The 27,654-nt window shown below is 37.5% G+C and overlaps 1 protein-coding gene across 1 annotated transcript; it reads right to left on the bottom strand.

The window, feature by feature from the left end:
- Positions 1-13: 13 nt before the first annotated feature.
- Positions 14-27,654, bottom strand: LOC125812559 (molybdopterin biosynthesis protein CNX1). The gene is made up of 13 exons (XM_049492043.1): positions 27,422-27,654; positions 18,832-18,958; positions 16,903-17,033; positions 15,592-15,693; positions 15,392-15,475; positions 14,385-14,612; positions 14,001-14,188; positions 13,770-13,874; positions 7,250-7,558; positions 3,987-4,144; positions 3,657-3,763; positions 2,831-2,887; positions 14-336 (listed from the first exon to the last, which is right to left on the bottom strand). The coding sequence occupies exons 1-13, from the start codon at positions 27,617-27,619 to the stop codon at positions 118-120; spliced, it is 2,013 nt and encodes a 670-aa protein (XP_049348000.1). The 5' UTR covers positions 27,620-27,654; the 3' UTR covers positions 14-117.

The raw sequence follows: 27,654 nt of genomic DNA, 5'->3' as shown, positions 1-27,654 counted from the left end.
TCCTGTCCTTTGAAGTGGCCTTGTATATAAGATACAACATAACTCATTGGAAAAGGTGCTTTAGATGCACATGGTTCCAAGTTAATGTCGGAGTATAATATCAACAAGAGATACATGTTAGTGGGAACAGGAACAACCATGCTCTTCACCACCACTCGAAGCCAACTTGTAACTGCGTTCCCAAGTATCTGTGGGAGCAGCTTGTGCATGAGGAATATGACGAGGATGTTTCTCTCTCTTGTCACCCCTTACCTGCTTCAGTGCATGCTTAAGTGAAGGCAGCAAAGCTTCCATGCACTCTGCAACTGCATTTGGATTGCCTGGCATATTGATGATCTGAAAACATTGTGTAAAAGGTAAAATTCTGAGGGACTCATCAAGGAGCAGCAGTTAGAAAAGCTCCAAGAATAGTAAAAGATTTCTAACCAATGAAGGGATACAATTAAATCTTGTGTCAATTAAAGCTAGATGCACTTTCTTTACATAAAAGGAACTTATCATGCAGCTCGCACTTGGCTCTCCTGGTAAAGGAAGAAAATCTGCAAGTCGACTCACTTATGTTGCTAATTAGCCTAATGCTTCTTCTCGACACATAGAGGCACACCTCACAGACCATTTAGGATTTAGCAGTTTAACCTTGCAGGTGTCAACCTTGCGGTCTCCAGTTTTAAGGGTAAAACATGAATCGGACAAAAGAAAATATCCTAATGATACTAGGAGAACCATCTTAAAGGAAAAAACAGCAGCAAAAGTTGAGACTTAAGAAGGAGCTTTCACATACACTGAATTTCTCACACACTTCAAATGAACTCAAGTATTTTGAAATGGAAAATAATTTAAGTTGAATACGAAAACAACTTGCATCTTGAGATGGGATTCACTATCAACTCAAAGTACCTCTCATCCTTAACTACCTTAAACTATCATAGAGTCGGAGCCCAGCCCAACTGCAACGATAAGCAAATAAAGGAAACTACTATCTACAACTATCACTAGCTTCCTGTTGGAATCCCACATCAATGGGATAAGGGGTTCTTGGTCTCCGTATATGGTCTAGGACAATCCTCCCATCATTTATCAAAAAGAATTTTCACATGTTTGGCCTATGAAATTAAAAAATCAGGCCTACACGTGAGGCGTGTTGAGAACATAATTCAGCAATTAAATTGTACTCTCTTTAACAACTTAAGTTTTTTAGATGAGATGGTTACACTTCAGCATGGTATGAGAATCGGGTTCATACCAATTCACTGTTTATCAGATATGGGCGTCTTACATTGTCCATACTCCAAATGTCCAGTTCTAGGTGTAAGGGGGGTATTAAGTCCCACATTGGTGGACTTAGGGAATTAGGTCACTTTATATGATCTTGGGCAATCCTCGTCTCTAGAGCTAGATTTAGGGTTTGAGTTTGGCCCAAAACCCATTTTTTAACATGGTATTATAGCAAAGAAGAGATCGTGGGATCGAATCTCAGAGCCAGCCATTATCAAAAAGAATTTCCACGTTCTTGGCTCATGAAAAAAAAAATAGGTCCATGCTGGGTGGAGGGGTTGAGAGTATAATTAAGGGGGGTGTTTGGATTGGCTTTTTAAAGTTGCTTATAAGCTAAAAGCCAAAAGTTGGGAACTTTTGGCTTTTGGCTTTTAGCTTACCTTTGTACTCTTTCAACCTAAAAAAATGTCTTTCCCAAACACCTCCAAAAATGAAAAAGAGCTTAAAAGCCAAAAGCTACTTAAAATAAGTCAATCCAAACACCCACTAAGTAATAAAAGTGTGATCTCTCTGCCGGCTTAAGTTTTTAGAGGAGCTGTCACACACTTCAACACTTCAAAATTTCCACTAGTTGTAATTTTACATTGAAGATATTAATGATTCTCTTTCCTGTTGCTTTCAGCTATGGAAGTGTGATCATAAGTGTGACACTGTTGCCGGAGGTAAAACATTGTACACCTAAAACATGAATGTACAGTAAAATCAACACACAGAGAAAAATAGAGATTATTGGATTAGGGAGAGAAGATGCATAAATTGATGACAATACAACCACAGTTCTGAAACTTAACACTCAGTTCGACTTGCTAAGCAAATAAGTTCAGTAAAAATGAAAGATGAACCATAGTTCTAAAACTCAACACTAAGATTCGACTTGCTAAGCAAAGGCATTCAGTCAAGTGGAAGACTAAGATTACAAAGACAGAACCTTTGCTAGTAAACCAATATCTTGTCCCTATATAGAAGATCCTATCATAACACAACTGATGAAACACATCCCTAGTTTTGAGTTAAACTCAAATGATAAGCAAATGAGTAGAGTAAAAATTGAAACAGCGAAAAGGCCTATAAAAATAATTGAAACCTCTTCAGGTCAATGATTTTGGACTTGCTCAAAATAGGTTTAGGGAGAATACACACATAAACTTGCAGCAGAACTGTTCTAACTCTAAGATCCCATAAGCTTCTTTAAAGTAAAGACAAAATAAAAAACTTAGCCTTAGATTAAGTTTTAAATATTAATCTGAGTAATTATAGCACAATATGCTTGTGAAAATATATGCTTAGCTAGTATGTCAACCCACTGACTCAGCGTTATTCAACTCAAAGTGCATGCTTTGTACAAATTTAATAATCTTAGTTTAGTCAAGGTAATTCGGTTTTACTGCAATAGTTGTCTCAAGTTCTAAAACCACAAATGCCTTCCCTTTCTGTCAGTCGAGCACAATTTTAAGCTGAGCTTATCAACAATATGAGGAAACTTTTGGCTGATTCATGTGGGTGGTTTGGTGATGCATGATAGTAAAAATACAATAGTTTGGACTTCTGGCCTTACCAATGTTGATCCTCTTATTCCAGCTGCTGCACGTGAGAGCATTGCAGAGGGTGTAACCTATTTGAAGTAAGATGCATGATTGTGAGTCCACCATAAAGGCAAAATATTATAACCACCTTACATAAACATGCAAATTCCATAGCTGCCTTATGTGAACATGCAAAAGTTTCAACCACCGGATAACTGATTAAGAAAATAAAGAAAGCATGCTGAAGATTAAATATCTGATGTTATCAAAAGAAGTCACTTCATTAGTGTTTGACAATACACATCTATTGTTGTTAGGCCACCATATAGGCAAACAGAAAATCACTTGGTTAACTTGAATTCTCTAGTTCATTTTGATACTTGAGGAAAGTTGCTTAGGCAGAAAAGGGAAAAATCCACTGGATAACTCCACCTAGCTTAGGCAGAAAAGGAAAAAATCAATTACTTTTTTTGTCTATGTTGGATTTAAACTCTAATCTTCCATGGTCTTAATTCTAATTTCATTGACCTCAAGGGTAAGCCCATGTGTGATCAACTTTCAAGACTACTCATACAAATTTTGGTATTTAATTCTTGAATATGCTTAGGAAATAGATTTATCTTTTCTTTCCCCAGTTTTTCAATAGAAATGCACTGTGAATAATAACATGAGCATGTGGTTATACACCTAGTTCTATTTTTTCATTCTTTGTTCGACAGCCCCACAATTTCAGCAATCAACTAGATGAAGGTTATACAGACAAGGGTGTCTAAAATATCTGCCAAATTTTAGCACCTGTAATACATATATAGTCTAATAAATGCCCATGGAATACCAGTGATATAAGAACTTTAATACCTTCAAACTTTCTCGCATCATAACATAGAGAAGACCGGGTGTTTCTTTCTGTATCATACTTTTGGTAGCTTCAGGGGTAACATCCCTTGGGGTACAGCCAGTCCCACCTGACTCATCCAGTAAAAGTATGAGAGAAACAAGAAGAAGAATGAAGGTTCTAGATGACAACTTTGTGTTCTGAAAAAGCCATTTCAGCAGAAAATAAAAATAAATAGACTTATTGCTATTCCAGCCATTGAAATTATACTAGTGAATGAAAACCTGCAAGTCATTCATAAATATTTTATTGCTTGAAAAAGAAACGGACCATGGCCATAATAACTAACATACCAAGGGTAAGAATAAGATCCACTTTGTCAACGTCACTCCACTTCTGCAACATGTCTTTAATCTTTTGCACATCATCTGGCACAACAGCTGTTGCAACTATACTTGTCCCTCCAAGCCTTTCTGATGATGCATTGACGACAGAAACTGCCCTTGGACCACTGCAAGATCACATAGCATAAAGAAACTCGGATCATTTAATAATCAAGTAAGGGAAGGTTTTTTTTTGGTAACTTACATTTAGTATTAATCACCAAAGCATCAACATTACATATCTACAGCTAGTTGACATACTAGCTATCTCACATCAGAGGGGAAAAAAAACTACATCAAAACTCACTAGCCAGTCTATCTCTTAAGGCAACAAATCTCTAGCTAGAATAACAAGTTGCATAGAAACTGTGCTCTAATACTACACATATATGCTATCTCCCAGGAATGACTTCATAATCTCTAGCTTTCTTCTCAAAGACTCGCTCGTTCCGCTCTAACCATATGGCATAGACACATTCAGTGTATACAATTTTAAAGACCTGAGCTCTCATTGTTCTTCCCTTTGCATTCTTTATCACACATTCAGGGAAGGTTTTTTTAATGGGCTCTAGCATTTCATGTGAGCACGAAAATATCAAGTGGCCATGTAAATTCAATCCAAGGTGAAAACAGTGTTAATGCAGAGAAAAGAAAGAGGGAAAACAATAATCAATTAAAGTAATCAGCCTATGCTAAACTCAAACTAGAATATCTACACATTTGACAAAATGGTCACTTGCAGATGAGACACTTTAACCAGAAAACAAAAGAAATATCGGCCTATCTAATCAATTGTACAATGGTAGTTCTCCTATCCATGTGAAAATCAAGCAAAAAATAGAAAGAACACAGGAGTAGGGCTAGAAAAAGAAAGAAAGTAAACATGCCCACAGCAGAGTTCCAATTTGCAAATAATGATTACCATCCTTCCGGTTCTTTTATCATTAGGCAATTTGGATGGTAAATTTTGCCTCTTCTGAAAGCACTAAGTGATATGATCCTAATTAACAATACATGATCCATTCAAACACCAAATAATATGAAGTAGTCTGCATACTCTTTGAAATATGTAGCAAAGAGTCTGGGTACTCACATGTTCCACTTTTATACGGAGTACCATCAGATTTGCTACTTTTCCTTTTGCATCACTTAAGTGACCCTTTTGGTATGACGAACCAAAAAGGTGTATCCTAATGCGACCTTTCTTTGTAAAATAAAATTTAAATATGATAAATTTTGCCTCTTTTGGAAGCAGTAAAGTGATAGGATCTTAATTAATGATACATGAGCCATTCAAACACCAACTAATATGAAGTAGCTTAAGATATATAGCAAAGAGTCTGTGTACTCACATGTTTCACTTTTACATGGAGTAATATCAGATTTGCCATTTTTCCTTTCGCATCACTAAAGTGACCCTTTTGGAATGACGAACCAAAAAGGTGTATCCTGATGCAACCTCTCTTTATAAAAAAGGTGGGGGAGGGAGGTGTATCCCGATGCATCTCTTTCAATTCCAAGAATTAAAAATTGATGTGTCGGTTGCACCATCATGTCTCGGACAAGGAGTGGTGAACTCAAGAAATAGTATAGTCATTTATAGTGGCCATAGAGACAAATTAAATAATAGTTCAACTCTTATCAATGGTTGCCAATGACTACAAATTTTGAGGTATTTCCTCTTTTCTTGCAAAATAGTTAGAACTTAGAGGTACCATCTGCAAAATTACGAAGCTTCTGTTTTTCTGTTTCATTTTCTTTGTGTGTGTGTGTGTGCGCGTGCGCGCACACAGGTGGTGGTTGGGCACAGATTGAAGCTCATTATGAAGGTTTGAAAAGCATGTCACACCTTGTTAGATGGCTAGTTGTGGAGAATCCCCTAGTGGATGGAGAAATAAGGAGTGTCTCAAAGAAAGAAAAGGGAGGAAACAAAAATTATTTAACATAACCAGCCTATGATGAACTCAAAATAGAATATCTAAGCATTTGACAAAATGTTCACTTGCAGATGAGATATTTTAACCAGAAAACTAAAGCAATATCAGTCGATCCAATCAAATTGTACAATGCTAGTTCCCTTATCTATGCAAAAACCAAGCCAAAAATAGAAGAATACAGAAGTAGAGCTAGAAGGAGAAAGAAAGTAAACATGCCCACTGCAGAGTTCAATTTGTCAAAGAATGACTACCATCCTCCCAGTTCTTTTATCATTTAGGCATTTAGGATGGTAAATTTTGCCTCTTCTGGAAGCACTAGAGCAATATGATCCTAATTAACGATATATGAGCCATTCAAACACCAAGCAATATGAAGTAGCTTTATATATGTAGCAAAGAGTCTATGCACTCACATGTCCCACTTTTACACGGAGTAATATCAGATATGCTACTTTTCCTTTCACATCACTATAGTGACCCTTTTGGAATGACGAACCAAAAAGGTGTATCTTAATGTGACCTCTCTTAATAAAAAAGGTGGAGGAAGGGAGGTGTATCCCGATGCATCTCTTGCAATTCCAATAACTGAGAACTGATGTGTCAGTTGCACCGTCATGTCTTAGACAAGGTGTGGCAAACTCAAGAATATAGTCATGTATAGTGGTCATGGAGGCAAATTCTGTGTGTGTGTGTGTGGGTGGGTGGGGGGGGGGGGGGGGGGGAGTCATTATGAAGGTTGAAAAACATGTCACTCTTTCGTTAGACGGCTAGCTGAGGATGAGGAGAATCCCCTAGTGAGTAGAGAAACGAGGAGTCACTGATGGTCTTCACGATGACCACTCTATGCATCTCATAAATGAAGTTGGTTTTAAATTAGATTGAAATATTCCCATCCAAGAACAACTCAGGATGTGCTTTTTTAAAGAATTTACTGGTTAATATATAAGAACACGCCAAAATGGTCTTAATTCCCTCTTTCTATCTCAAGACAACCAATCTAAGCACATCAGTGAGAAATTATATGGGATACGCATGTCACTAAAAAATTACTAGCTAACAAGATATAGCATACAAAATGCAAGTAATGCACTCTTTCCTCTAACCTATCAGCATGAATGCAGAAGAATAAGGAAATAAGGGACAAGAAAAATAATCAAAAGAATAAAGAAATATGGGATTGCCCTCGATAATAAGACATTATGAAACATTGGTATGTATGGAACATAAGTTCAAAACAACTGAGCAACTTGATACAAATGAAAAAAACAGAGGAGCAGCTTCCTACATAGAGATTACCTGCGATCAGGTCCCAAGCCTGTGGCAACAGTATCACTTACTGTAAGAATCGCTACCTTGAATTCAGATACTTCAGAACTGCCAGCATCTGCAGCTGCTAGCTTATGTTCTTGTTGGGAGCTACTTAACTCTGTCAATTGCAGATTCCTGCTCCCAGGGAAATTGCTTATATCAGAAATTAGAATTGCAGACACTGAAGCACCAGCAGGTAGTGAAGTTTCTGAAGCTGGAAGCTCTAACAAAGCATTGGCTGACTTCATACTAAGCAGTCGACTGCTAATTTGATGACCTGTACTCTCAGCTATGAACCTGCAAATCATAAAGTGGGGAAAGAAGCTTTTGATGTCATTCACTGGCCACTGCAACAGTCTGCTAAAAGAGTATGAATGAGGTATTTATTTTTTTTGAAAATGGTAATGGTGTATTCTTCAGCATTAAGGAGATGCTGGTGACCTGCAAACAGAGGGGAACAAAAGAAGAGAAAAAAAAAATACTTACAAGGGTCCTAATAATTCTACAATCTGTTCTGTATCCTCTAAACCTTTCTCTTTACACCAAAAATAAAAGGATGCAATACAATCCCATCTAACCTTCTGAATGGAATTGGACCTATCTTCAAAATTTCTACTATTTTCTTCTTTCCATACTGTCCACCAAATGCAATGTGGAATTATCCTCCACCATGCCTTTTTGACTCTTGCTCCCCCCTCTTATCCAACAACTCAACAAATCTGCAGTATGCTCGGGTATGGTCCAGTTTGTTTTTGTGAGACTAAGGAAGATGGCCTAAATTTGTGTTGTAAAGTTGCAGTGCAAGAATAGATGCTGGTTGGTCTCTGCTGTGTTCCCGCATAATGAACACCAAGATACTATAATCTTTCCTTTTCTCGTCAGCACTTCATTTGTCAGGCAAGCCCTTCTAGCAACCAACCATGTAAAGCATTTTATCTTGGTGCTAAGGTTCTCCATACCTTTCTCCATAAACTCTGCTTAGAGTTGCGTTGCTGTGGAATTTCCATTTTGTATGCTCTGCTAACCGTGAAAGCCCCATCTTTACTATGTTTCCATCTCAAAGAATCAGGAGCATTGGTGATGCCAGGGAATTTTTCTAATAGCTCTAGCAGTTTGGCCACTCTCTCCACTTCCCAGTCATTCAAAAATCTTCTGAAGATTAGATCCCACCCTTGTGCTGTCCAACATTCATTGATATTTGCATCAGGATTACTACATAGTAAGAACAGATCTGGAAAGGATTCTTTTAGAGGAATCTGTTTGTTCCACGCATCTGTCCAAAACTTAGTTCTCCTGCCATCTCCCACTTCAATGTACGTATTAGCTTCAAGTTTTTGCCATAAGTTTCTGATAGTTCTCCAGCCCCCCACCCCATAGGCATCAACACTAACATTACTGCACCAAGGACTGTACTCACCATACTTGGATCTGATGACATCCTTCCATAAAGCTTGCCCCTCTTCATTATACCTCCATAACCACTTCATCAAAAGACTATTGTTTTGTTTCCTTAGATCTCTAATACCCATACCTCCTTTGTCTTTGCTTTTCAAGGCTATCTCCCATTTGACTAGGTTATAACCTTTAATTTCTTTGCATCCATGCCAAAGGAAGTCCCTCCTTAATTTGTCCAGCTTCTTCAGAACTTTGGGGGGTAATGGAAATAGTGACATGACATAAGTAGGAAGGGAGTCTAGCACTGAATTGATGAGAGTGTGTCTGCCTCCCATAGACAAATATTGAGCCTTCCATCTTGCTAATCTCCTTTCTGTTTTCTCCACAATGCCATCCCAAATTGGTATGCTCTTGTGTTCATTTCCCAAAGGCATACCTAAGTAAACTGTTGGCATATTCTCCACTTTGCACCCCAAAATATCTGCCAGATTCAAAATGTTTGTCACCTCCTTGATTGGAAATAAATTGCTTTTCCCCCAATTCACTTTCAAACCCGAGGAAGCTTCAAAAAACAGTAAGATTGTTTTTAAGAATCTTATTTGGTCCTCCCGAGGTTCACAAAAAATGATAGTGTCATCTGCATATAGCAAATGACAAATTTCTTTAACTTGTCCACTGCTACCCTGTATCTGAAAACCTTTGATCCATCTGTTTTGTATTGCTATTCTCATCAAGCTATCAAAATCTTCCATTGCCAAGATAAATAGAAAGGGGAATAAGGGGTCACCTTGTCTAAGTCCCCTTTCTGAAGGGAAGAAGCCCACTGGTTCACCATCCACCAGAACAGAAAAACGGACAGTGCTGATGCAAAAATGAATCCAACCCAACCACTTTTCTCCAAAGCCCATTTGTTTGAGGGTGTTCAGCAAGAACTTCCAATTTACATGATCATATGCCTTTTCAATGTCCAATTTGCACATTACACCAGGCTCAACACCTTTCAATCTTGAATCCACACATTCACTAGCTATAAGTGCAGCATCCATTATCTGTCTCCCTTTAATGAAGGCCATCTGATGCTTGTTGACCAACTTATCCACCACCTTTTTCAGTCTCTCAGCTAGTATCTTTGCTAACACTTTGTATATGCCTGAGATTAGACTTATAGGTCTGAAGTCCTTCAATTCAGAAGCACCTACTTTCTTGGGGATGAGAGCCACAAAAGTTGCATTGAAACTTCTCTCAGTCCTCTGATTATTATAGAACTCGTGTATCATACCTTTGATGTCTTCTTTCATTACTTCCCAGAATATAAGATAGAAGGACATGGGAAAACCATCGGGCCCAGGAGCTTTCTCCATCGCACAAAGTTTAATGCATTCTAGAATCTCCTCCTCCTCAATTTGTTTCTGTAACTCTTCCTTTTCATCCTCATTAATACAAGTAATCCCCTGCAATTGTAATTCTGGCCTCCAAACTTCTGTCTCCTTGTACAAATTTTCGTAGTAACTCTTGATGGCCTCCTTGATATCAGTAGGATCAGTGACATTGCTTCCCTCCACCTTTAAAGATTCTATGGTGTTGTATCTTTTGCGAGATGTAGCTATTCTATGAAAAAACTGTGTTCTTATCCCCCTGCTTCAACCATTGTATTCTAGATCTTTGTCTCCACCTTATCTCTTCATTTTTGACAACTTCTTCAAAAGACATTGCCAAATTTGTTTTTGCATTAATTCATCATCTGTAAGTGGTCTTTGCTCTTGAAGGATCTCCCATTTGGACAATTTGTCAAGGATTTCTTCCTTTTGTTGTTTCCAGTTGCTCCTATTATTCTTGCTCCATTCCTTCAATTTCCTTTTTAGGAGTTTCAGCTTTTCAGCTAAGACAAAACCTGCTGTACCAGTAACTACAAATGATGACCACCAGAAACTCACTTTCTCCTTGAAGCCTTCAACCCCCATCCACCAGTTTTCAAATTTGAAGTATGACTTCTTGAAGTTCATGTCTCCACAAGTCAGTAGAACTGGGTTATGATCAGATACCAACTTTGGAAGAGTTGATTGTCTAATGAGGGTGAAGAGTTCCTCCCATTGAGCAGAATACATTATTCTGTCAATCCTTGATGCAGTTGTATGGTTCCCTCCTCTTCTCCAAGTGAAAGACCCTCCAAATAAAGGAGGGTCTATAAGCTCCACCTCCTCAATACAATCAGAGAATTCTGACATAGCCCCATTGATAGATGTACAGTTTGTTCTTTCTGATGAATATCTGATGACATTAAAATCACCACACACTACCCACGGCCCTTCACAGAGACTTCTCATGGCTCCCAATTCACACCAGAGATCCCTTCTTTCCATTCTTTTGCACTTCGCATAGACAGCCGTCAGGTACCATGTTAAATTCTGGTTCTGACCTGTTAATTTGCAAGAAATGCATTGCTCACCACTCTCTACTAACTCCCCTTCCCAGACCCTTTTGTCCCATAGTATTAGTATCCCTCCACTGCTCCCCACTGCTTCCAGATGCAACTCCCCCACCCATCTATTGTTTCAAATAGTATGCAACAAATTACTTATGTTACCCGTCAGTTTAGTTTCCACTAAGACGTAAATATCTGCCTCCCATTGACTAACTAGATTTCTAACTAATCCCCTTTTATTTTCATCGTTTAGTCCCTTACATTCCATGAAACTAATTTCACCCTCATTGTTCCACAATAGTTAGGCTTCTCCCTCTGATTCTTGGCTCACCATCCTTGAAATTCATGTTGAAAATCAAATTCCTTAATTCCTTTGGGACACTGTTGTTGTACTGCTTGATGAGCTATCCTTTGATTTCTGATTCTCCCTTGGCTTGTTTTGCTCTAATTTCATGATTAAGGAATAAAATTCTTTTTCATACCCTTTGGTAGAGACTCCAAACAAACGACTAAGTTTGAGTAGATTGAGTTGAAACCTTAGCGTTGCTTGTGATTCAATACAGTCCTCCACGATGCTGTCATCCATTGCCAAAGGTTTAGGGTCTTCATACTCCACCATTTGTTCTCCGAAGAGCTCTATAACGCCTTCTTCCACCTCGCTGTCAACTCCCTTGATGCTATCCATTTGGCTTGAAACTAGATCGCTCGTTTCTTTGCCTTCTTTGATCTGCAAATTGTCTATGCTAAGGCTCTGAAAGTTCTTGGGAGTTGTTTCCATTCACATGCAGAATTCTGTGTCCTCATCAATGCTGGAATGTTCAAAGATTTTTTCTGATTTGCCCGACTCCCTTAGAATGGAATTTGTAAAGGGTTCTGTGAATCCATTGGACTTCTTAATTAAAAAGCTCATCTCATCTGTTGATTTCTGAAAAAGGAGCCGGTCCTCCTCTTGATAAGGCTCTTGTGACCCAATAGGCTCAATAAATGGTTCTGATGTGGGCTTTGGTCTGGTAGTTAAATGAATAGGCCCAAAAGGACTTTCTGGTTGGTCCATGTCTGGTGGCAAAGTGGAATTTAAAAGAATTGGATCACAGATTCTTGTAAATCCAAACATTCAGCACTGCTACAAGCCACCTGCTCTAAAGCTGACACCACCTGTTGCGTGTCAGACCCCACAAAATCTGTTGGGTAAAGACCTACAACCTCTTTACCTTTTTCATGAAAAGTCTTCTTATACTTTCCACAACCTAGAGCTACTCTTGGCTCTCCTTTACCAGCTATAGTCACCTGTCTAGGGTTAGTAACTATCTCCTTTTTCTTGTACATCGCCGGCGACTCTACCCATATGGGCATAGAGAAGATCAGATTTCCATCATCAACATCAATGGACAGTGGTATTGTCTCCCTCGGACCCTTAACCCGAATGCGAGCCCATCGCAGGTGGTTTTTAATTTCCGTTTCTTCTTCATTTTCCAGCCAACCTCCACATTTACCACCTATCTCTTTCATGACACTTGTGGACCAGAGGTGTAGAGGAAGACCATGTACTCTGATCCAAAACCAATCAAACTTGGTTTGGATTGGAAAGGAGCCCTTCGTCGGAGACCACCAGTCAAGTGTTAAGGAGGAGAGAGAAGGGGCATTGCGGCCTGTGCCTGAGTTCCCTTCAATGAAAGATTTACTAAATCTAATTACCTTAATTAATAAAAGTTTGCCTTATAGCAGATTCAAAGAAAAACAGTTATTCAGAAAAACATTTTACTTGAAAACCTATAATATCATGCAGATGAGTTGGGATTGCCTGCCAGTAACTAGATTAGCTTAGGTCCCTCATTGCAGCATATTCATAATCTTCACCTTGTAATGCATTGCAAATTTCCTTCTCTTTTAACTTCCTCTTGGACAACTTCAACTTGACCCCCCTTCCCTCTTCCACAAAACAAAATATCAATCAACTGCTCTACTTGGTGTTTGACTAAATGAATCTTCTACAAGGTGATTCAGACCCATTTGATTCCAATAACAACTAAATTATCTTATAAGGCAAACTAAGAGTAATATAAAACTGGAGGTTCTCTAAACTTACATCTCGTCCCTACCTCAACATACAAGTCTTTAAAGCAATGCTGTGTGGATACAGTCCCACAATATCCCATTTCACGATATGTACAGTTACACTAGAATCCATCCCTAACACAATCTGAGAAAGCTAGGATTTTACAGGCAAACAGTGAAAGAAGCAAAAAAGGCACAATCTGGTGACCTATGAACCGTGTTATATGAAAAATAAACACAGGGAGGCATGAAATTATATCATTACAAATACGTCAAATTATGGATTTATTGAAATATTGTACATTCAAACCCACAAAGCAAAGTAAAAAGAATAGCATCCACATCAACTGATTTTTAATTTACTGAATAAGCTCATATATCAAGCACTTCTACCATTTGCAATATGTGATACATCAGACAGAGTAAACAAGAAGGGAGCTTCTTAGATTAAAAACCTAAGAGAACCAGCATCTATGACACCAGTAAGTGCAATTGGAAAATGATATTTTGATCAATCTAATTTGGAAAATGGTATGAAGTACTAAACTTCAAAAATTTACCCTTGAAGGATTATAGTTGGATGGAACTGCATGTTCTGAAAGAAAGAGAAACAAAAACAGAAAATATAATGCTTACCCTTGATAATCCGACCCATCATTCAACTGCCAGGAGATAACAGCTCGATGGAATTCTGAACGGTGAGGATCTGTCTTTACTGAATGCTTTAGACGAGCTTGCACTCTACAATTGTTAGAAATGGATACTGCTTTACTGAGATTGGACAGCCATAAATCAACCAAAAATTGAATAGAAAAAGGATTCAGGGAAAGAGAGAGAAGAGGACTTCTTCTATCAACTCTTGCCAACCTTGGAAGATGTGGGTTTGCCCACCCAGAGAGGTGCCTAATAGCTGGAACCACAAAGAGATGGAAACAGACCAAACAGCTCACAGGATTTCCAGGTAGCCCAAATGCAAGAATCTTACTGGAAGTCCTGTCAGATGATCTGGGAAGGATCTCAGCAAATGTGAGAGGCTTTCCTGGTTTCATGAGAACCTGATTTGCAAAGAAAGGCAGTAAGTAATTATTTTCTGAATTTATAGACACAAGATGTATGTCGATACAAACAAAAAACACCCAGATATACATATATGTACAAACTCCCAGCTCAATCCTATAAACATACACAGGGAGTATTACCTTATGAAAATATAAGCTTCCAAAATCTGTATACAGATATTGCCAGCATTACCTTCTGAAATAATACTCTCCCTTTCTTTTGAAGTAAAGGCTTCACAAAATCCCGGTCTCCCATGGAAACACCTCCAGAGGAGAGAAGGATGTCAATTCCAGAAGCAAATGCATTGTCTAATATCCTCTCGATCTCCTGCTCATCATCACGAGCTATACCAAGATCAAGAACTTTGCACTGATGCTGTGTTGCAGCAGTTAGGATCATTGCACGGTTGGAGTCCCTGATCTGCTTATGATAAATTGAAATTAAGTAAAATACACCAGAGGTGAATGTCTACACCTAATACAGTGTTCCGTTTGCAATTTAGAAACCCAAGGTAGACCTAAAATAAGAGTTTTTTTTTTGACATAATCACAGTTTTCAGCAGTTTGAGTTCTTTTTAATCAACACTAGTGCTTTTGGTTTTAGTAAAGAAGGAAAGTTTTATCATGGAAGCATGCAGTGCTTGCTACTGTCTGGTGTTTTTGGCTTGAAAGAGTGCTACACTGTCCCACATAACAGTTCTCTAACCATCATAATGATGCAAGGATACAAGATTGTTTCATAAGATAGCATTACAGGACCTTCACATGGATTCTTGTGAAATTCATGCCTCAAGATTGCTTCTGTTGTTTATTCACCGTAAGTTCATAGGTTTGACCTATTCAATCACCCACAGGGAGCCCTTTCTCGGAGAGGTGCTTTTTGACAAAAGTACTTCCCAATTCAATTAGAGGATCTAATAGCTTTGGGGTAGAAATACTCTGTCCAAAATAGTGTTTGATCGAATCACAAAAGTACTATGACCAAATGTTAACTTTATTATAAAGTTCTTTTTAGTGAAAACAGATACTTGGATGAAGATGTTTCTTTTGAAGTCGCAAACTAATGCAGACAAAAGTGTCATTATCATGGCAAACTGAGTTGCCACCGTAAGCATCAGATGTTTTTTTTAATTATTTTTTTGACAAGGAGCATCAGATATTGTTTTTAGAAGAAAAGAATATCATAGTAGCTTCTACAACCTGACCACGATTTAATCTCCCAACTGTTGGTTCTACAAGCTCATCCCCTGTTGATAAGACACCAATTGTTGGACTGGGGTACACCTGTTTATCAGCAATCCAAAACGCAACATAAGCACAAGAATTGGCACGGAAAATGGAAGATATAGGCAGACATTCTGGGTTATAACATTTAAACTACAAGGAAATAAAACAAATACCTTCACTGCAACAACACCTACTGTAGCGAGTAGACCAATTTCTGCAGCACCTAATCGCTCTCCAGATTTCAGTACGATAGTACCCTGTGCAATGTCAGATCCCTGGAAAAGACAATTTTAATGCAGTTGAAAAGAACCAACTTAGCAATCATGGTGGTAGTCATATGGAGTAAGTAATTGAAAGCAATGGTTTCAATTTCAAGGCCTATAGCATCCTTCTCAACAAGAACACCCGAATAATAAAATTTAAGCAGCTTCAAGGAGAACGGTTCTCAAATAAGCAGTATCCCAAAGAATATTAGAATATGCAGTTCACGGCTCTCAGGGTGGGTCAAGAATTCTATGAAGATGCAGTAAGACTGACTTGACTCGAAATCAGTGGGTTGTCATATTTGAGCAAAAGATAACAAGTTAACATGCACTATTAGGCTGTAAGCTCCTAGTTCAGACATGCAAAAAGACCAACATGCCTATTAAGCTCACTTGTCCCTCGTATGGACTACCCCGGGGTAGCACAAATTCATTATAGCCACACCAATCAGCAGTAGGACAGCAATAGACTTCAATCAGCTTAATGTATTGTTAGGTCTGAGGGTGCAGCTCATTGCCAGACATTGTATGAATTCATTTTCATCTTTTTATGACGGTGGTGCCAGGAGGCCAGCTTGAGCCCACCTCGACTAATTCCCCTGGATACCCGCTACCTCTCACCAACACAGGTATTGGGTAACTCTGTCCACCAAAGCTTAGACAGATGAGAAGAAACACCAAGTGGTTTTTGTCTCTGTTGGGATTTACAGGCTCTAGTTAATACAACTAATCACTTCAATAGATACTAGCACTTACTAAACTATGTGGATTATTTTTCTGAAAATTTTCATACCAGTATCTAGACTTATACCGATCAACCATCCAGAAATGGGAAGTCATTCTGCCACATCAGTCATTCACACTAGCTTGCAATCAACACAGACATCCATATAAGTAAAATAGCTTTTGGATCACATGGTAAAATGATTGTCCAATTAATCTCCACTACTTCATCTGTTTGTTTTAAAAAATAAACCAGTTGTTTCCTATACAAAAAAAAAAAATGTTTTGCTTTACAGAGAATGGAACACCATCAAAAAGTTGCTTCTTAAAAAAAATTCTTCCAGCCTACAAGCAACAAATTCCAAAACGATATTCAAACAGACATTATTTTCCAGAAAACAGAAAAACGCATCAAACCAACAATAAAACTGTTCTACAATCCGAACTCCATTCTACCAAGGCATAAGGCATACCGCAGGTACGGCATCAAGTTCTTACCACTGCACGAATATCAACTCCAGGGCTAGTTTGCTTCAATATTCGCACTCGCTTCTGTTCAGCTGAAGCAACTGAAATTGATTCAGTGTCCTCTACTTGCACAACAGCATCAGCACCATCAGGCACTGGACCTGGATACGTGTACAGCATGGAAAAATCAATTGAAACCCAAGACAGTACTAGTTGGATGACCATTTGTCGAGAGAAATAGAGTCATCTAGCTTCTAAACCCACCAAAATAGAAATTACATCCAACGAACTGGACCAGATTGATTGCTCATTATCTTCAAGGGGCTTGTGAGCTACAAACTCCAGTTGCAATAGGTTAATAATATGTTAAGGGTTAATTTGGTTTGGGACTAATTGTGCGAGGACTATAATGCAGGAATTGTTGTGTGAATAATAATGTGGGGATTGTGTGCAGCAAACAATAATGTAAAAAATATTTAGTGAGCATGGATTATGCATGGATTGCTTATTTTAGGTGCATTTTGTCTTTAGCTAATCTAACTCATGTATAGCTAACACATGTATTTTTATTCCACATTCTATTCCAGCTAAAATAATACATAGATTCCTGCATAATTTATACTGTATTTGCAATGCAGAATTTAATACTACAACCCAAAGGCTACATCAATTATGTGAAGTTTAATACCACCAACTGAATCTGCATTAATTATATGAATACATACACACAGCAACACAAAGAGGTTATTTTCAGAATCAAGAACACAGATAGAACACACAACACAAAAATAAATAAATGCATACACACAACAACACAAAGAGGAGGATTTTCAGAATCAAGAATACAGATATAAAAAGATAGAGATAATGCAACAATTTCGTTACTTAAAAAGAAAAAGAAAAGCTTTGAAATTTGGGAGTTTGAGTTCTGGTTCCTGTTCGAGTTCTGGCAATTGAGTTCTTGTTGTTTCTCGTCGATTCTGACATCAAAATTTGTTTCGTTGCAGTTGTATTTTTATTCTCTCTGTTTTAATCTTCAATATGGTCTTAGTTTCTTAAATATTATGTTTAGGTTTTTTCGATTTATTGTTTCATTCAAGCTCACTTGTATTTTTGAGTGATTTATGCCTTGGGTTCTTTATTTTTGCATAATATTGACAGTTGAGAATTTCCTCATTGGTTGGTTTCTTAGGGGTAAAATAACATTCTTGTAAATTTCATTTCAGCGAGTTTGGTTAATTATGAAGTCTCAGTCCATATCCCAATAAAATGACTTCAGTCACAGAACAAGTGGACATGCATATAGATTCAGCACATAACTGTGACTCTTCAGACATATATCCTAAGACAACATAAATGGTAGTAGTAAACATCGAATAAATCTTTTAACAAGATAATTGCCCAAACCTTAACACTTCTATTATCCTTTCAATTTCAATGATATCAAGCCACAAAACTCACACCCTGAAGCCAAGGCAGAGCCTGACTATCACTGAGGATATCATTTAATAGGAGTTTTCATGCCTAACAAGAGTAGAGGTTTTCTAGAAAACCCCAAGGCCAATTTAGATTTTTTTTTGCTCCGTGCCTTATTTCTGCTCTAACAAGAACTCTAAGATGAGGGAGTTAGAAGTCAGATTTGAAGCTGGACTTTCCCTATATGACATGTCCTGCCTCAACTTTATCCCTAGAGCTTCAATAAAATGGAATTTTAGTCTGAACGCGGCATCTAACAAGTGGTCACACCAGCACCTACCAACAACACAATCTTCCAACGACACAATATATGTTACAGTTAGATGTCAAACATCAATGCTTCCCTATAAGGATGTTTTTTTGCTTGTTTTTAGATATATCTCTAAATATTTTACCAAGATCAACAACAGCAAATATATTGACCATGGATAAAGGTATAGAACTAACACTATCAAAGAAACCACAATATCTGAACAAACAGACCTCCAGTAGTTACATATGCAACAGTCCCAGGAGTAACCGTCACACCAAGTGCATCATTTCCTGCTCTTGATTCAGTAATTACAGTATATTCACCAGGTCCATCAGCGGCAACAACAGCATACCCGTCCTGCAACAAGTCCATCCAAAAGAAAGTTAATCATACCCCTAAAAGAGGGAGGCAACAACATAAAAGAAACTATTTATCAAGATGCCTTCTGTTGAGCTATTTTCTGCTTCCAACTTAAGTAAATATATAAACATTCAGTCTCATCAATTTATATCTTTAGCCATCTCCCATTTTTCTTTCATCTTCCAAACTGATACTAATTCCGTCTCGTATCTGTCTTAATCTCAAGTTTATCATGTATCGTCAATTTACCCTCCCCCCCCCCTGGCTAAATCAAAGCCCGTTGATAGTAAAAAATACTCCTTGAACAAGCTGACATCTCTCATTTTCTGAATTTCTCTATCACCGGAAAATTCATCAGCTTCACAGTGCTATTTCACCATTAGAACTTCATGAGTACAACTTCTAGAATCGCCATACTTATTCAGCACTAATTCTTCAAAGTAAGTAGGACGTTTTTAATGAACAAAATGTAAACAGGCATTTATAGATAATCTTTTCCCTTACCTAAGTGATGGTGTGTGGCCATTTTTTTAATAACTGTGATGGTTTCGTGGATTTCCCAATGCCCTTTGGCCCTAGTATTATTCTTAAGCTTTAATTATGGCCCAAATAAAGCCAACAACCAAGGCCCTCGGGGGTTGCTTCAGCAGCAAAGATAGTACATTGTGGAATGTGTATTAGGTGCAAATCACGAGTTCGAATAGTGCTTGTGAATTAAGGCCTCGTTTATTTACAAAGATTAAAACGTGTTAATCTAAATAACCATCTGAATATTAAGATGTGCATTAAGATTAAGACGTTATATTAAGATCTAAAATTCTAAATAATTAAGATTGTTTGTTTTCTCAAAATCTGAATGTATAAAATTTGTCGTTATTCAAAAAATAACAAATATAAATTCAAATGAAATACTAATTTAATCTAATGCTATATCAAAAAATATTACAAAAATTATATGGTTGGTGGTGGAGATGGTTAACAATGGCGTTTGTGGGTACCGACTGACAGCTTGTCTGTATGGTTTGTTACTCATTGTATTGTAATGCTATCTTAAATACAATATTAACTTGGGTTGTTGTTTAAATTTTAAGTCCCATTTTATGTAACTACCTATTTGGTGTGATTGTATCGTCACCTTAATTTTTCCCTCACTAAGTATTTAATAATCCTATATTATCCTTTATCCAATTTATTTTTTAGTAATTATATCTCGTATCCTGCTTTTTTGTAATATTATAAGTTTATCCTTGAAATTGCTAATGCATGACAATTCGAAACGACGAAATTGAGAAAATCTATTCAATGGTGTGTTCACCAAACAATATAGTATAAATACATCATGAAACAATATGTAACAACCATCCAAACAAGTTGTGAGAATGGTGGTTGGTTGATAATCGTGGTTATAGGCTATGTTGCTTGGACTCTTCAAAAATGCCAACGGGTGCGTGTCGGATTCGCCAAAAGTAGTGTATTTTTGGAGAATCCGAGACGGGTGCGGCATCAAAAGTGGAGAGTCCGCGCAACTAAGGTTATAGGTTGTAGCTAGTGGTGATTTCGGCTTGCAATAGTGATTAACGGTGGTCGATGGTAGTCTATGTTGGTAATTGGTAGTAGCGGTTGAGAATTGTAGTAAGTGACAGTAACGGTGGTGATAGTGGTGGTTGATGGCAGTGATTAGGGCTGGGCATAATATGGTTAAAACCGAAAAAACCGACCGAACCGATTTTTTTTAAATTTCGGTTTCGGTTTTTCGGTTATTTCGGTCGGTTTCGGTTTCGATTTTCAATATTTTCAGTTTTCGGTTTTTAGCTTAAAAAATTCGGTTAACCGAAAAACCGAAATTATTTGTATATATTCTTTACCCCCTTAAATCTTAATTAACTTTTAGCCAACCCATGCCCAACCCAGCCGGCCCAAATCCAATCAAATTACAATCACATTCAGCCCATGCCCACTGCCAAGACCAAATTCCAATCAATATTCAAAAATCCCTAAACTGATTTGTGATTTCCCTAACATCTTCATCGTCTCTCATCTCTCAAAATATGCCGCAACTGCCAACTCTCATCTCTCAACTCTCGTCACTCATCGTAAGTCGTCTCTCATCTCTCAACTTTCATCTCTCACAGTTAACTCTCATCTCTCAACTCTCGTCTCAGTTACGACTTACGTCGCAGGTTCGCAGGTCGTCTCTCAACTCTCATCCCTCATCTCTCAGTCTCAGCTTGTCATTTGTTGCTCTTGGCTCCTCGCTGAGTGCTCAGCTGCTCGCAAGTCGCAGGTGCAGCCCACTACTGCCTACTGCTCAGTGCACTGCTCGACGCTCGCGACTTGAAAATCGAAGGTAAGTGCTCACTGGATAAGAATCATAAGATAATCTCTATATATTACTTTAGAGACTCTTAACTAAATTTGTGTACTGTCCATGACTCTTGTGCTCAACCAGATTGTTTGGCAATCTCTATATATTATTTCAGTTTGGTTTGGTTTCATATTTCATGAGAGCATTTGCACTTTCCAAGCAAATTTTCCATTACTTTCTTTAACGCTCAAGATGCAATTTTCCAATTAACATTCATGGTTAAGAGTAAATTACAAATTGCTTATGTTTATTTCTCTTCTTTTTCTTTTTTATTCTAGAGTTCTGTCATTATATTCCATTGTTTATAGGAAGATTTAATTCTAGAAAGAGCCATATTCCATTTTCAAATGTGGCCTAATGTTTGGAGAATTTCTTATAGAAGTTTCCTTTTGGAACCCCAAAAGTGAAACAGCAAGAGTAGTAAAACACTGTGATCCTTGTAGTACCTTAGTGTTCTTGAAAAGTTTGCATTCTTTGTTATGCTTTGGGGTGTTGGACCTATGAGGTGATTCTTACTGGTTCTGTCATAAATTTTAAGTCCTAGTGGTGATGAACTTGTTCATTCTTCACTACCAGATTGAGGATTGAGCATGTCTGTGCTCCTTATTTTTTCTTCTTCTTCTTTATTTCCTCATTTCATGATTATGAAATGTAATATGACTAATATCAGTTAGTTAATTTTGTTAGTTACTGTTTATGTTGGAAACTTTTGTTGAGGGCGTGAATGCTTTCTTATGTTTTTAGACATAGGAATTAGGATGTGTTGGTACATCATACATGTATGATTTGTGAGTTTTATTGCTATAAATTGTGAATCCTCTATTGTTTTTTTAATCATTGAATGCAACTATGCAAGTATGCAGTAATGCAACTATGTGATAATTTGTGTGATTTGTGAACTATTATGTATTGTGTGTCTGTGTCTTTCTGAATTCTGATTGTTGTTCTTCTTGTTTGTTTCACTTTTTTACAGATGACACAAATTGGAAGTAGGGTAAGTGAAAGTGGAGCTTCAAATGAAAGCACACCTAACACCTCATCTCCCAATGAGGTTGAAGTTGATGTCGATACTTCAAAGAAAAGGAAACTCATGGAACCTAGAGCTACTTGTTGGAAGCATTTTGACAAGTTCACCGATGAAAGTGGAACGAAGAAAGCCAAATGCAAGTATTGTGCGAAAACTTATGCAGCTTCTACATCAAGTAACGGTACGTCGTCAATGAATACTCATATGAGAACATGTCCTAAATTTCCTCGTGACACCGTAGATAAAGGTCAAAATCTAATTAATTTTCTACCATCTTCAATGGGAGCAAAGGAAGGAGTGATTAGCACTTGGAAATTTGACCAAGCACAAAGTAGGAGAGCTTTAGCCAAAATGATAATTGTTGACGAGCTACCGTTTAGTTTTGTTGAGAAAGAGGGCTTTAAAAACTTCATGAGAGTTACAGTGCCACAATTTCATATTCCTTCTCGTAGAACCGTGACAAGAGATTGTTATGAATTATACCTTGAAGAAAGACAACTTTTGAAGAAGGTTTTCAAAGAAGCACGTCCAAGAGTTTGTCTTACGACAGATACTTGGACCTCTATACAAAAAATCAATTACATGTGTTTGACAGCCCACTTTATAGATAGAAATTGGACTTTGCATAAAAGAATAATAAATTTTTGTCCTATTTCTAGTCATAAGGGCAGGGATATGGCGGCTTGCATTACTAATTGTTTGCTTGAATGGGGTTTGGATAATGTGTTTACTATTACAGTTGATAATGCTAGTTCTAATGATGTTACTGTGAAAGAAATGTCTAAACAATTGAGTAATTGGGGAACTAACATTATGGATGGTGACCATCTTCATGTGAGGTGTATGGCACATATCCTTAATCTTATTGTGCAAGATGGGTTGAAGGAAATTGGTAAGTCTATCAAGCTAGTGAGACAAGCCGTGAAATACATTAAACAATCTCCCGCAAGAATTCGAAAGTTCAAAGAATGTTGTGAATCTCAATTGATAACTTGTAAGAAATCATTATGTTTAGATGTTCCTACTAGGTGGAACTCTACATATTTGATGCTCGATGTAGCACAACATTTTGAGCTTGCATTTGAAAGATATAGTTTTTATGATATTGGATACTTGAACCATTTTCGTACCTTTGGTTCTAATTCTTCTGAAGGTGAAGATGGAACTAGTGCAAAAGATGAAACTAGTGTAGATATTCTTACAAGTGTTGACTGGAAAAATGTGAGGTCAATGGTGAAATTTCTTGAAACTTTTTATGTACTTACTTTGAAGGTCTCTGGTTCTAATTATGTCACTAGCAATACACACTTTGTTGAAATTGCTGAACTTAATCTTATTTTGAAAGAGATGATGGAAAATGAAGATGGTAATTTGAAAGAAATGGCAAAAAGTATGAAGGAAAAGTTCAAAAAGTATTGGGGTGAACCACATAAAATGAACAAGATGATCTTTATTTCATCCGTGTTGGATCCCCGTAACAAGCTTGGTTATGTTCCATTTGCAATTGGGGATATGTTTGGAAAAGAAGTTGGGGATGAGCTATGTTCAGAAGTGAAAAAATACATGAACAAATTATTTGATTATTATGTTGAGAAATCCTCAAAAAGCTCTTTACATGTACCATCTTCACCCACTTCATCTGACAACTCATCAATTATATCTAGTGTGAATGGTTCTGGCAACTTTGTAAATAGAGGAAGAATGAGAACGAAACAACAATTTGAGAAGCATAAAGAAGTTAGTGGAAGTTCAGGTAGTAAATCAGAATTGGAAAGATATCTTGCTGAAGATATTGAGCCAGATAGTGATGGCTTTGATATATTAATATGGTGGAAAGTAAATGAGCCGAGATTTCCTATTCTCGCGGAGATGGTTCGTGATGTGTTAGCCATTCCCATTTCAAGTGTCGCATCAGAATGTGCATTCAGCACAGGAGGTCGTGTTCTTGATCCCTTTAGGAGTTCATTAACTCCTAAACTTGTGCAATCTCTTATTTGTGTTCAAGATTGGCTTAGAAGTGAGCCTTTTCCAATCAATATTGAAGAAGATTTAGAGTATCTTGAGCAACTTGAACTTGGTAAGATTTTGGTATTTGTATTAATTATATTGAAAATAATTTTATTACTTATGTTTCTTAACAACTAACAAATTCTTTCATATTTTTTTAGATTTTGCTTGTAGTGGGACTGAATCTAGTATTATTGATATATAGTTGCAACTTGTAAGTTCAACTATCAACTAGTGATGCATGGTATGGGTAAGTAAAGAACTTATTTACATAACTTGCTTGATAGTTTTATATATTATACAGATGCTGAATTCTTTGCACTGTTCGTCACTATACTATGTTGTTCAGTTTCACTCCATTCTTTAAACTGTCTTCAGCTCTTCGTTTAATTTAAACTTTTCTAACAGTAAGTGTATGTTCATTCCTGTTTCTACTTCTGTATGTTACATTTATTATGTAAGTGGTTGGCTCTTCATCCAAACAAAAAAAATATGATGAAAAAAAAGTTGTCAGTGGTTGTCTGTAATTTGCTTCCAGACTTTATACAGAGTTTCAAGCTCATTATTGTATCATGCTAAATTTGTACAATTGTTTTTGCAGTGTCAGTGTTTTTGGTATCTCCGCAGAGTCAATGCAGTGTTCTTATGATACAAGAGGCAACAGTGTCCCGACTATTCTCTTGCTGGACTTTTCAGTCTACTGGCAGCTGGACGTTTCAGTTTAGTGGTGCTGGGCACAAGTTTTTGAATTTTCTAGTGTTGTACTGTTGTTGGCTTGACTCTTGAGTCTTGATAGCCTTTTTATTCTTATTCTCGACTAGTTTGTTAATGTTGCTGCTTGCTGGACAAGAATTATCTGTTTTATTTAGATATTTTAGTCAATGATATGGTAAGTTTCAAGTAAAAGGCTTGTGAGTTGTGACGTGAAAGTTGAGACTTGGTGAAACAAATTAAGGCCAAGAAAGTCAAATTTTGATCAGTTTATATTCAGGCCAGCAGAAAATAATCCAGATGCCACAACCAACATGCCGCATTAATTAAATTTGGTTAAACCGAAAATCAAACCGAAATAAACCGAACCGAAATTGTAATAACCGAACCAAACCGAATTTATTTCAGTTTGGTTTGGTTTCATATTTTGCCAAACCGAAAACCGAAAAAACCGAACCGAAATTTACAAACCGAACCGAACCGACCGAACGCCCAGCCCTAGCAGTGATTGTCAGTAGTGATTGGTAATTGTTGTGGTAGTGGTGATTGGTTGTGATGATTATAAATTGTGGCTAGTGGTTGTGACAATTGACTATAGTGATTGGCTCAGGTGGCGTTTGTGCTGAGGATGGTGGTTGTAAATTGTGGGTGGTGGATGGTAGTGTGGCAGTTGTGACTGAGGATGGTGGCTGTGAATGGTGGTAGTATTGGCAATCATGGGTGGTGGCAGCGATGGTAGTTGATAATGGTGGGCAGTGGCATTAGTGGTGGTTTAATAGTGGAAGTGGATGGAGCAATGGTGTAATGTCTTCTTTGCAAAAATCCTTGAATAGATAACCTTTTAATAATATTATAACTTCATTCTAGGTGCTATTCATTCAAATCTATTTAGACTTATTATCGTAACATAAAATTAATAAACAAATGCATACAATAATTAAAATTTGAATGATTAACCTTGAAACCCAAAAAAAAACAATGTATATAATGATTGAGATCTTAATAATTAACATTCAGACCTTCATTAAGTACAAACAAATGAGACCTAACTCCATTAAGCGGAGAAAAGTATAGGGAAGGGACATCATCCATCAAGTTTAGAAGTGGGAAACTGAGAAATCCTTCTTGACCAACATTGGAAAAAAGGAGCAAGCCAACCATCAATTTGAATTCTTGTTAATTTAACATAGTTACTCGAATACTAGGCAGAGGATCATCATAAGTTGACTAGTTTAGGTACACAATACCATAACCATACCCCTTTATTGTGGACTCTGATTGATTGCTCTTCTATGAAGCAAACTCATTTTTGGGGCCTGAATAAAGGAAGTTAGTCTATAGAAGATTCATATAGAGCTATAGACATAGTTAATGTTGTTATGTGTCACACATTTGCGGATTGAAAGGGTTTTTATCTCCTTATGATCTTGAGCAATCCTCACCACACTAGCTAGCATTTTTTGGTCAAATTAGCCTCAAAGTCCATTTACCAATCCCATCTATTCTAAACGAGGCCTAGTTGATAGATTGATTTAAGGGTCAAGGGTAGATGAAAACCATTTTGATAGCAATAACCAAAAGGCCACCAGATTTGGAACTCATGATACGTTCATTCAAACAGTGGCCTCTTAACCATCAGGCTGTCCATAGATGGAAATTATCCTTCCTTCACTACCTAACCTCCCATGAATGGGTTTTTATCTCCATTTGATCTTGAGCAATCCTCACCACACGAGCTAGCTTTTTGGGTCAAATTGCCTCAAAAGTCCATTTTCTTTGCCAATCCCATCTACTTTAAATGAGGCTAGTTGATCAATTGATTCAGGGGTAGATGAAAGCCCATTTGGACATCAGTAACCAAAAGGCCACCAGAATTGGAACTCATGATATTGTCATTCAAATGGTGGCCTCTTAACCATCACGTGGCCCATAAAAGGACAATTATCCTTTTTTTCGCCACCTAACTAGTGGCGGAGTCAGAATTTTCACTAAAGGTGTTCAAAATATGTAAAGTTAACACATCAAGAATCCAAAGGGGGTTCAGCATCTAATCCCCATATAAACGATGTAATTTTCCACCAAAGGAAGTCCAGATGAACCCCTTGACCCTATCTGCTCCACCCCTACACATAACCCTTCCAACCCCCCAACAGTCTAGGCACCCCAACCTGGGAAAAGGGGCATTGACAACAGAAAGATAACAACTTTCCCAGAAAACCCATGGGATTAATTCCAAAATTCAACAACTAAATACCAAAAAAGTCGATTAACACTAACATATACAACATATTTTCCAATACTGAGCAATACCCATTTGATAAAACGGTACATGAGTATGAAAAAATAGTACCTTTATAGATGCCGGATATGGAGGAAGAGGGTCAGGCGCAGAGATATCCTCAGCCAAAACTTTGCCTAAAACCTCAGGAATAGGCAAAGTCACAGGCGGTAGCCGCTGAGCCACATTTAGCACAATCTCAAGTGCTTCTTCAACAGTTATCATCTTGTTTGTGTTTGTTGAGATTTGGGTTCCTCCTTTTTCGCCCATTTTCTTTGAGCTCTTCAACACTCCAAATGAGTCAA

The sequence above is a fragment of the Solanum verrucosum genome, unplaced genomic scaffold, assembly GCF_900185275.1.
Source record: "Solanum verrucosum unplaced genomic scaffold, falcon-dt-bn FXZP01000120.1, whole genome shotgun sequence".
Lineage (NCBI taxonomy): Eukaryota > Viridiplantae > Streptophyta > Magnoliopsida > Solanales > Solanaceae > Solanum > Solanum verrucosum.
Note: the sequence above shows the minus strand (reverse complement) of the source record. Positions and strands in the feature narration are given on the sequence as shown.

Excerpts from the sequence above, each read along its gene's own strand:
- LOC125812559 (XM_049492043.1), bottom strand. The coding sequence starts at position 27,619 with ATGGGCGAAAAAGGAGGAACCCAAATCTCAACAAACACAAACAAGATG. Across the intron at positions 18,959-27,421 it reads CATATCCGGCATCTATAAAG|GACGGGTATGCTGTTGTTGC; the intron begins GTACTATTTTTT and ends GACTTGTTGCAG. Across the intron at positions 2,888-3,656 it reads TGATGCGAGAAAGTTTGAAG|GTTACACCCTCTGCAATGCT; the intron begins GTATTAAAGTTC and ends TACTTCAAATAG.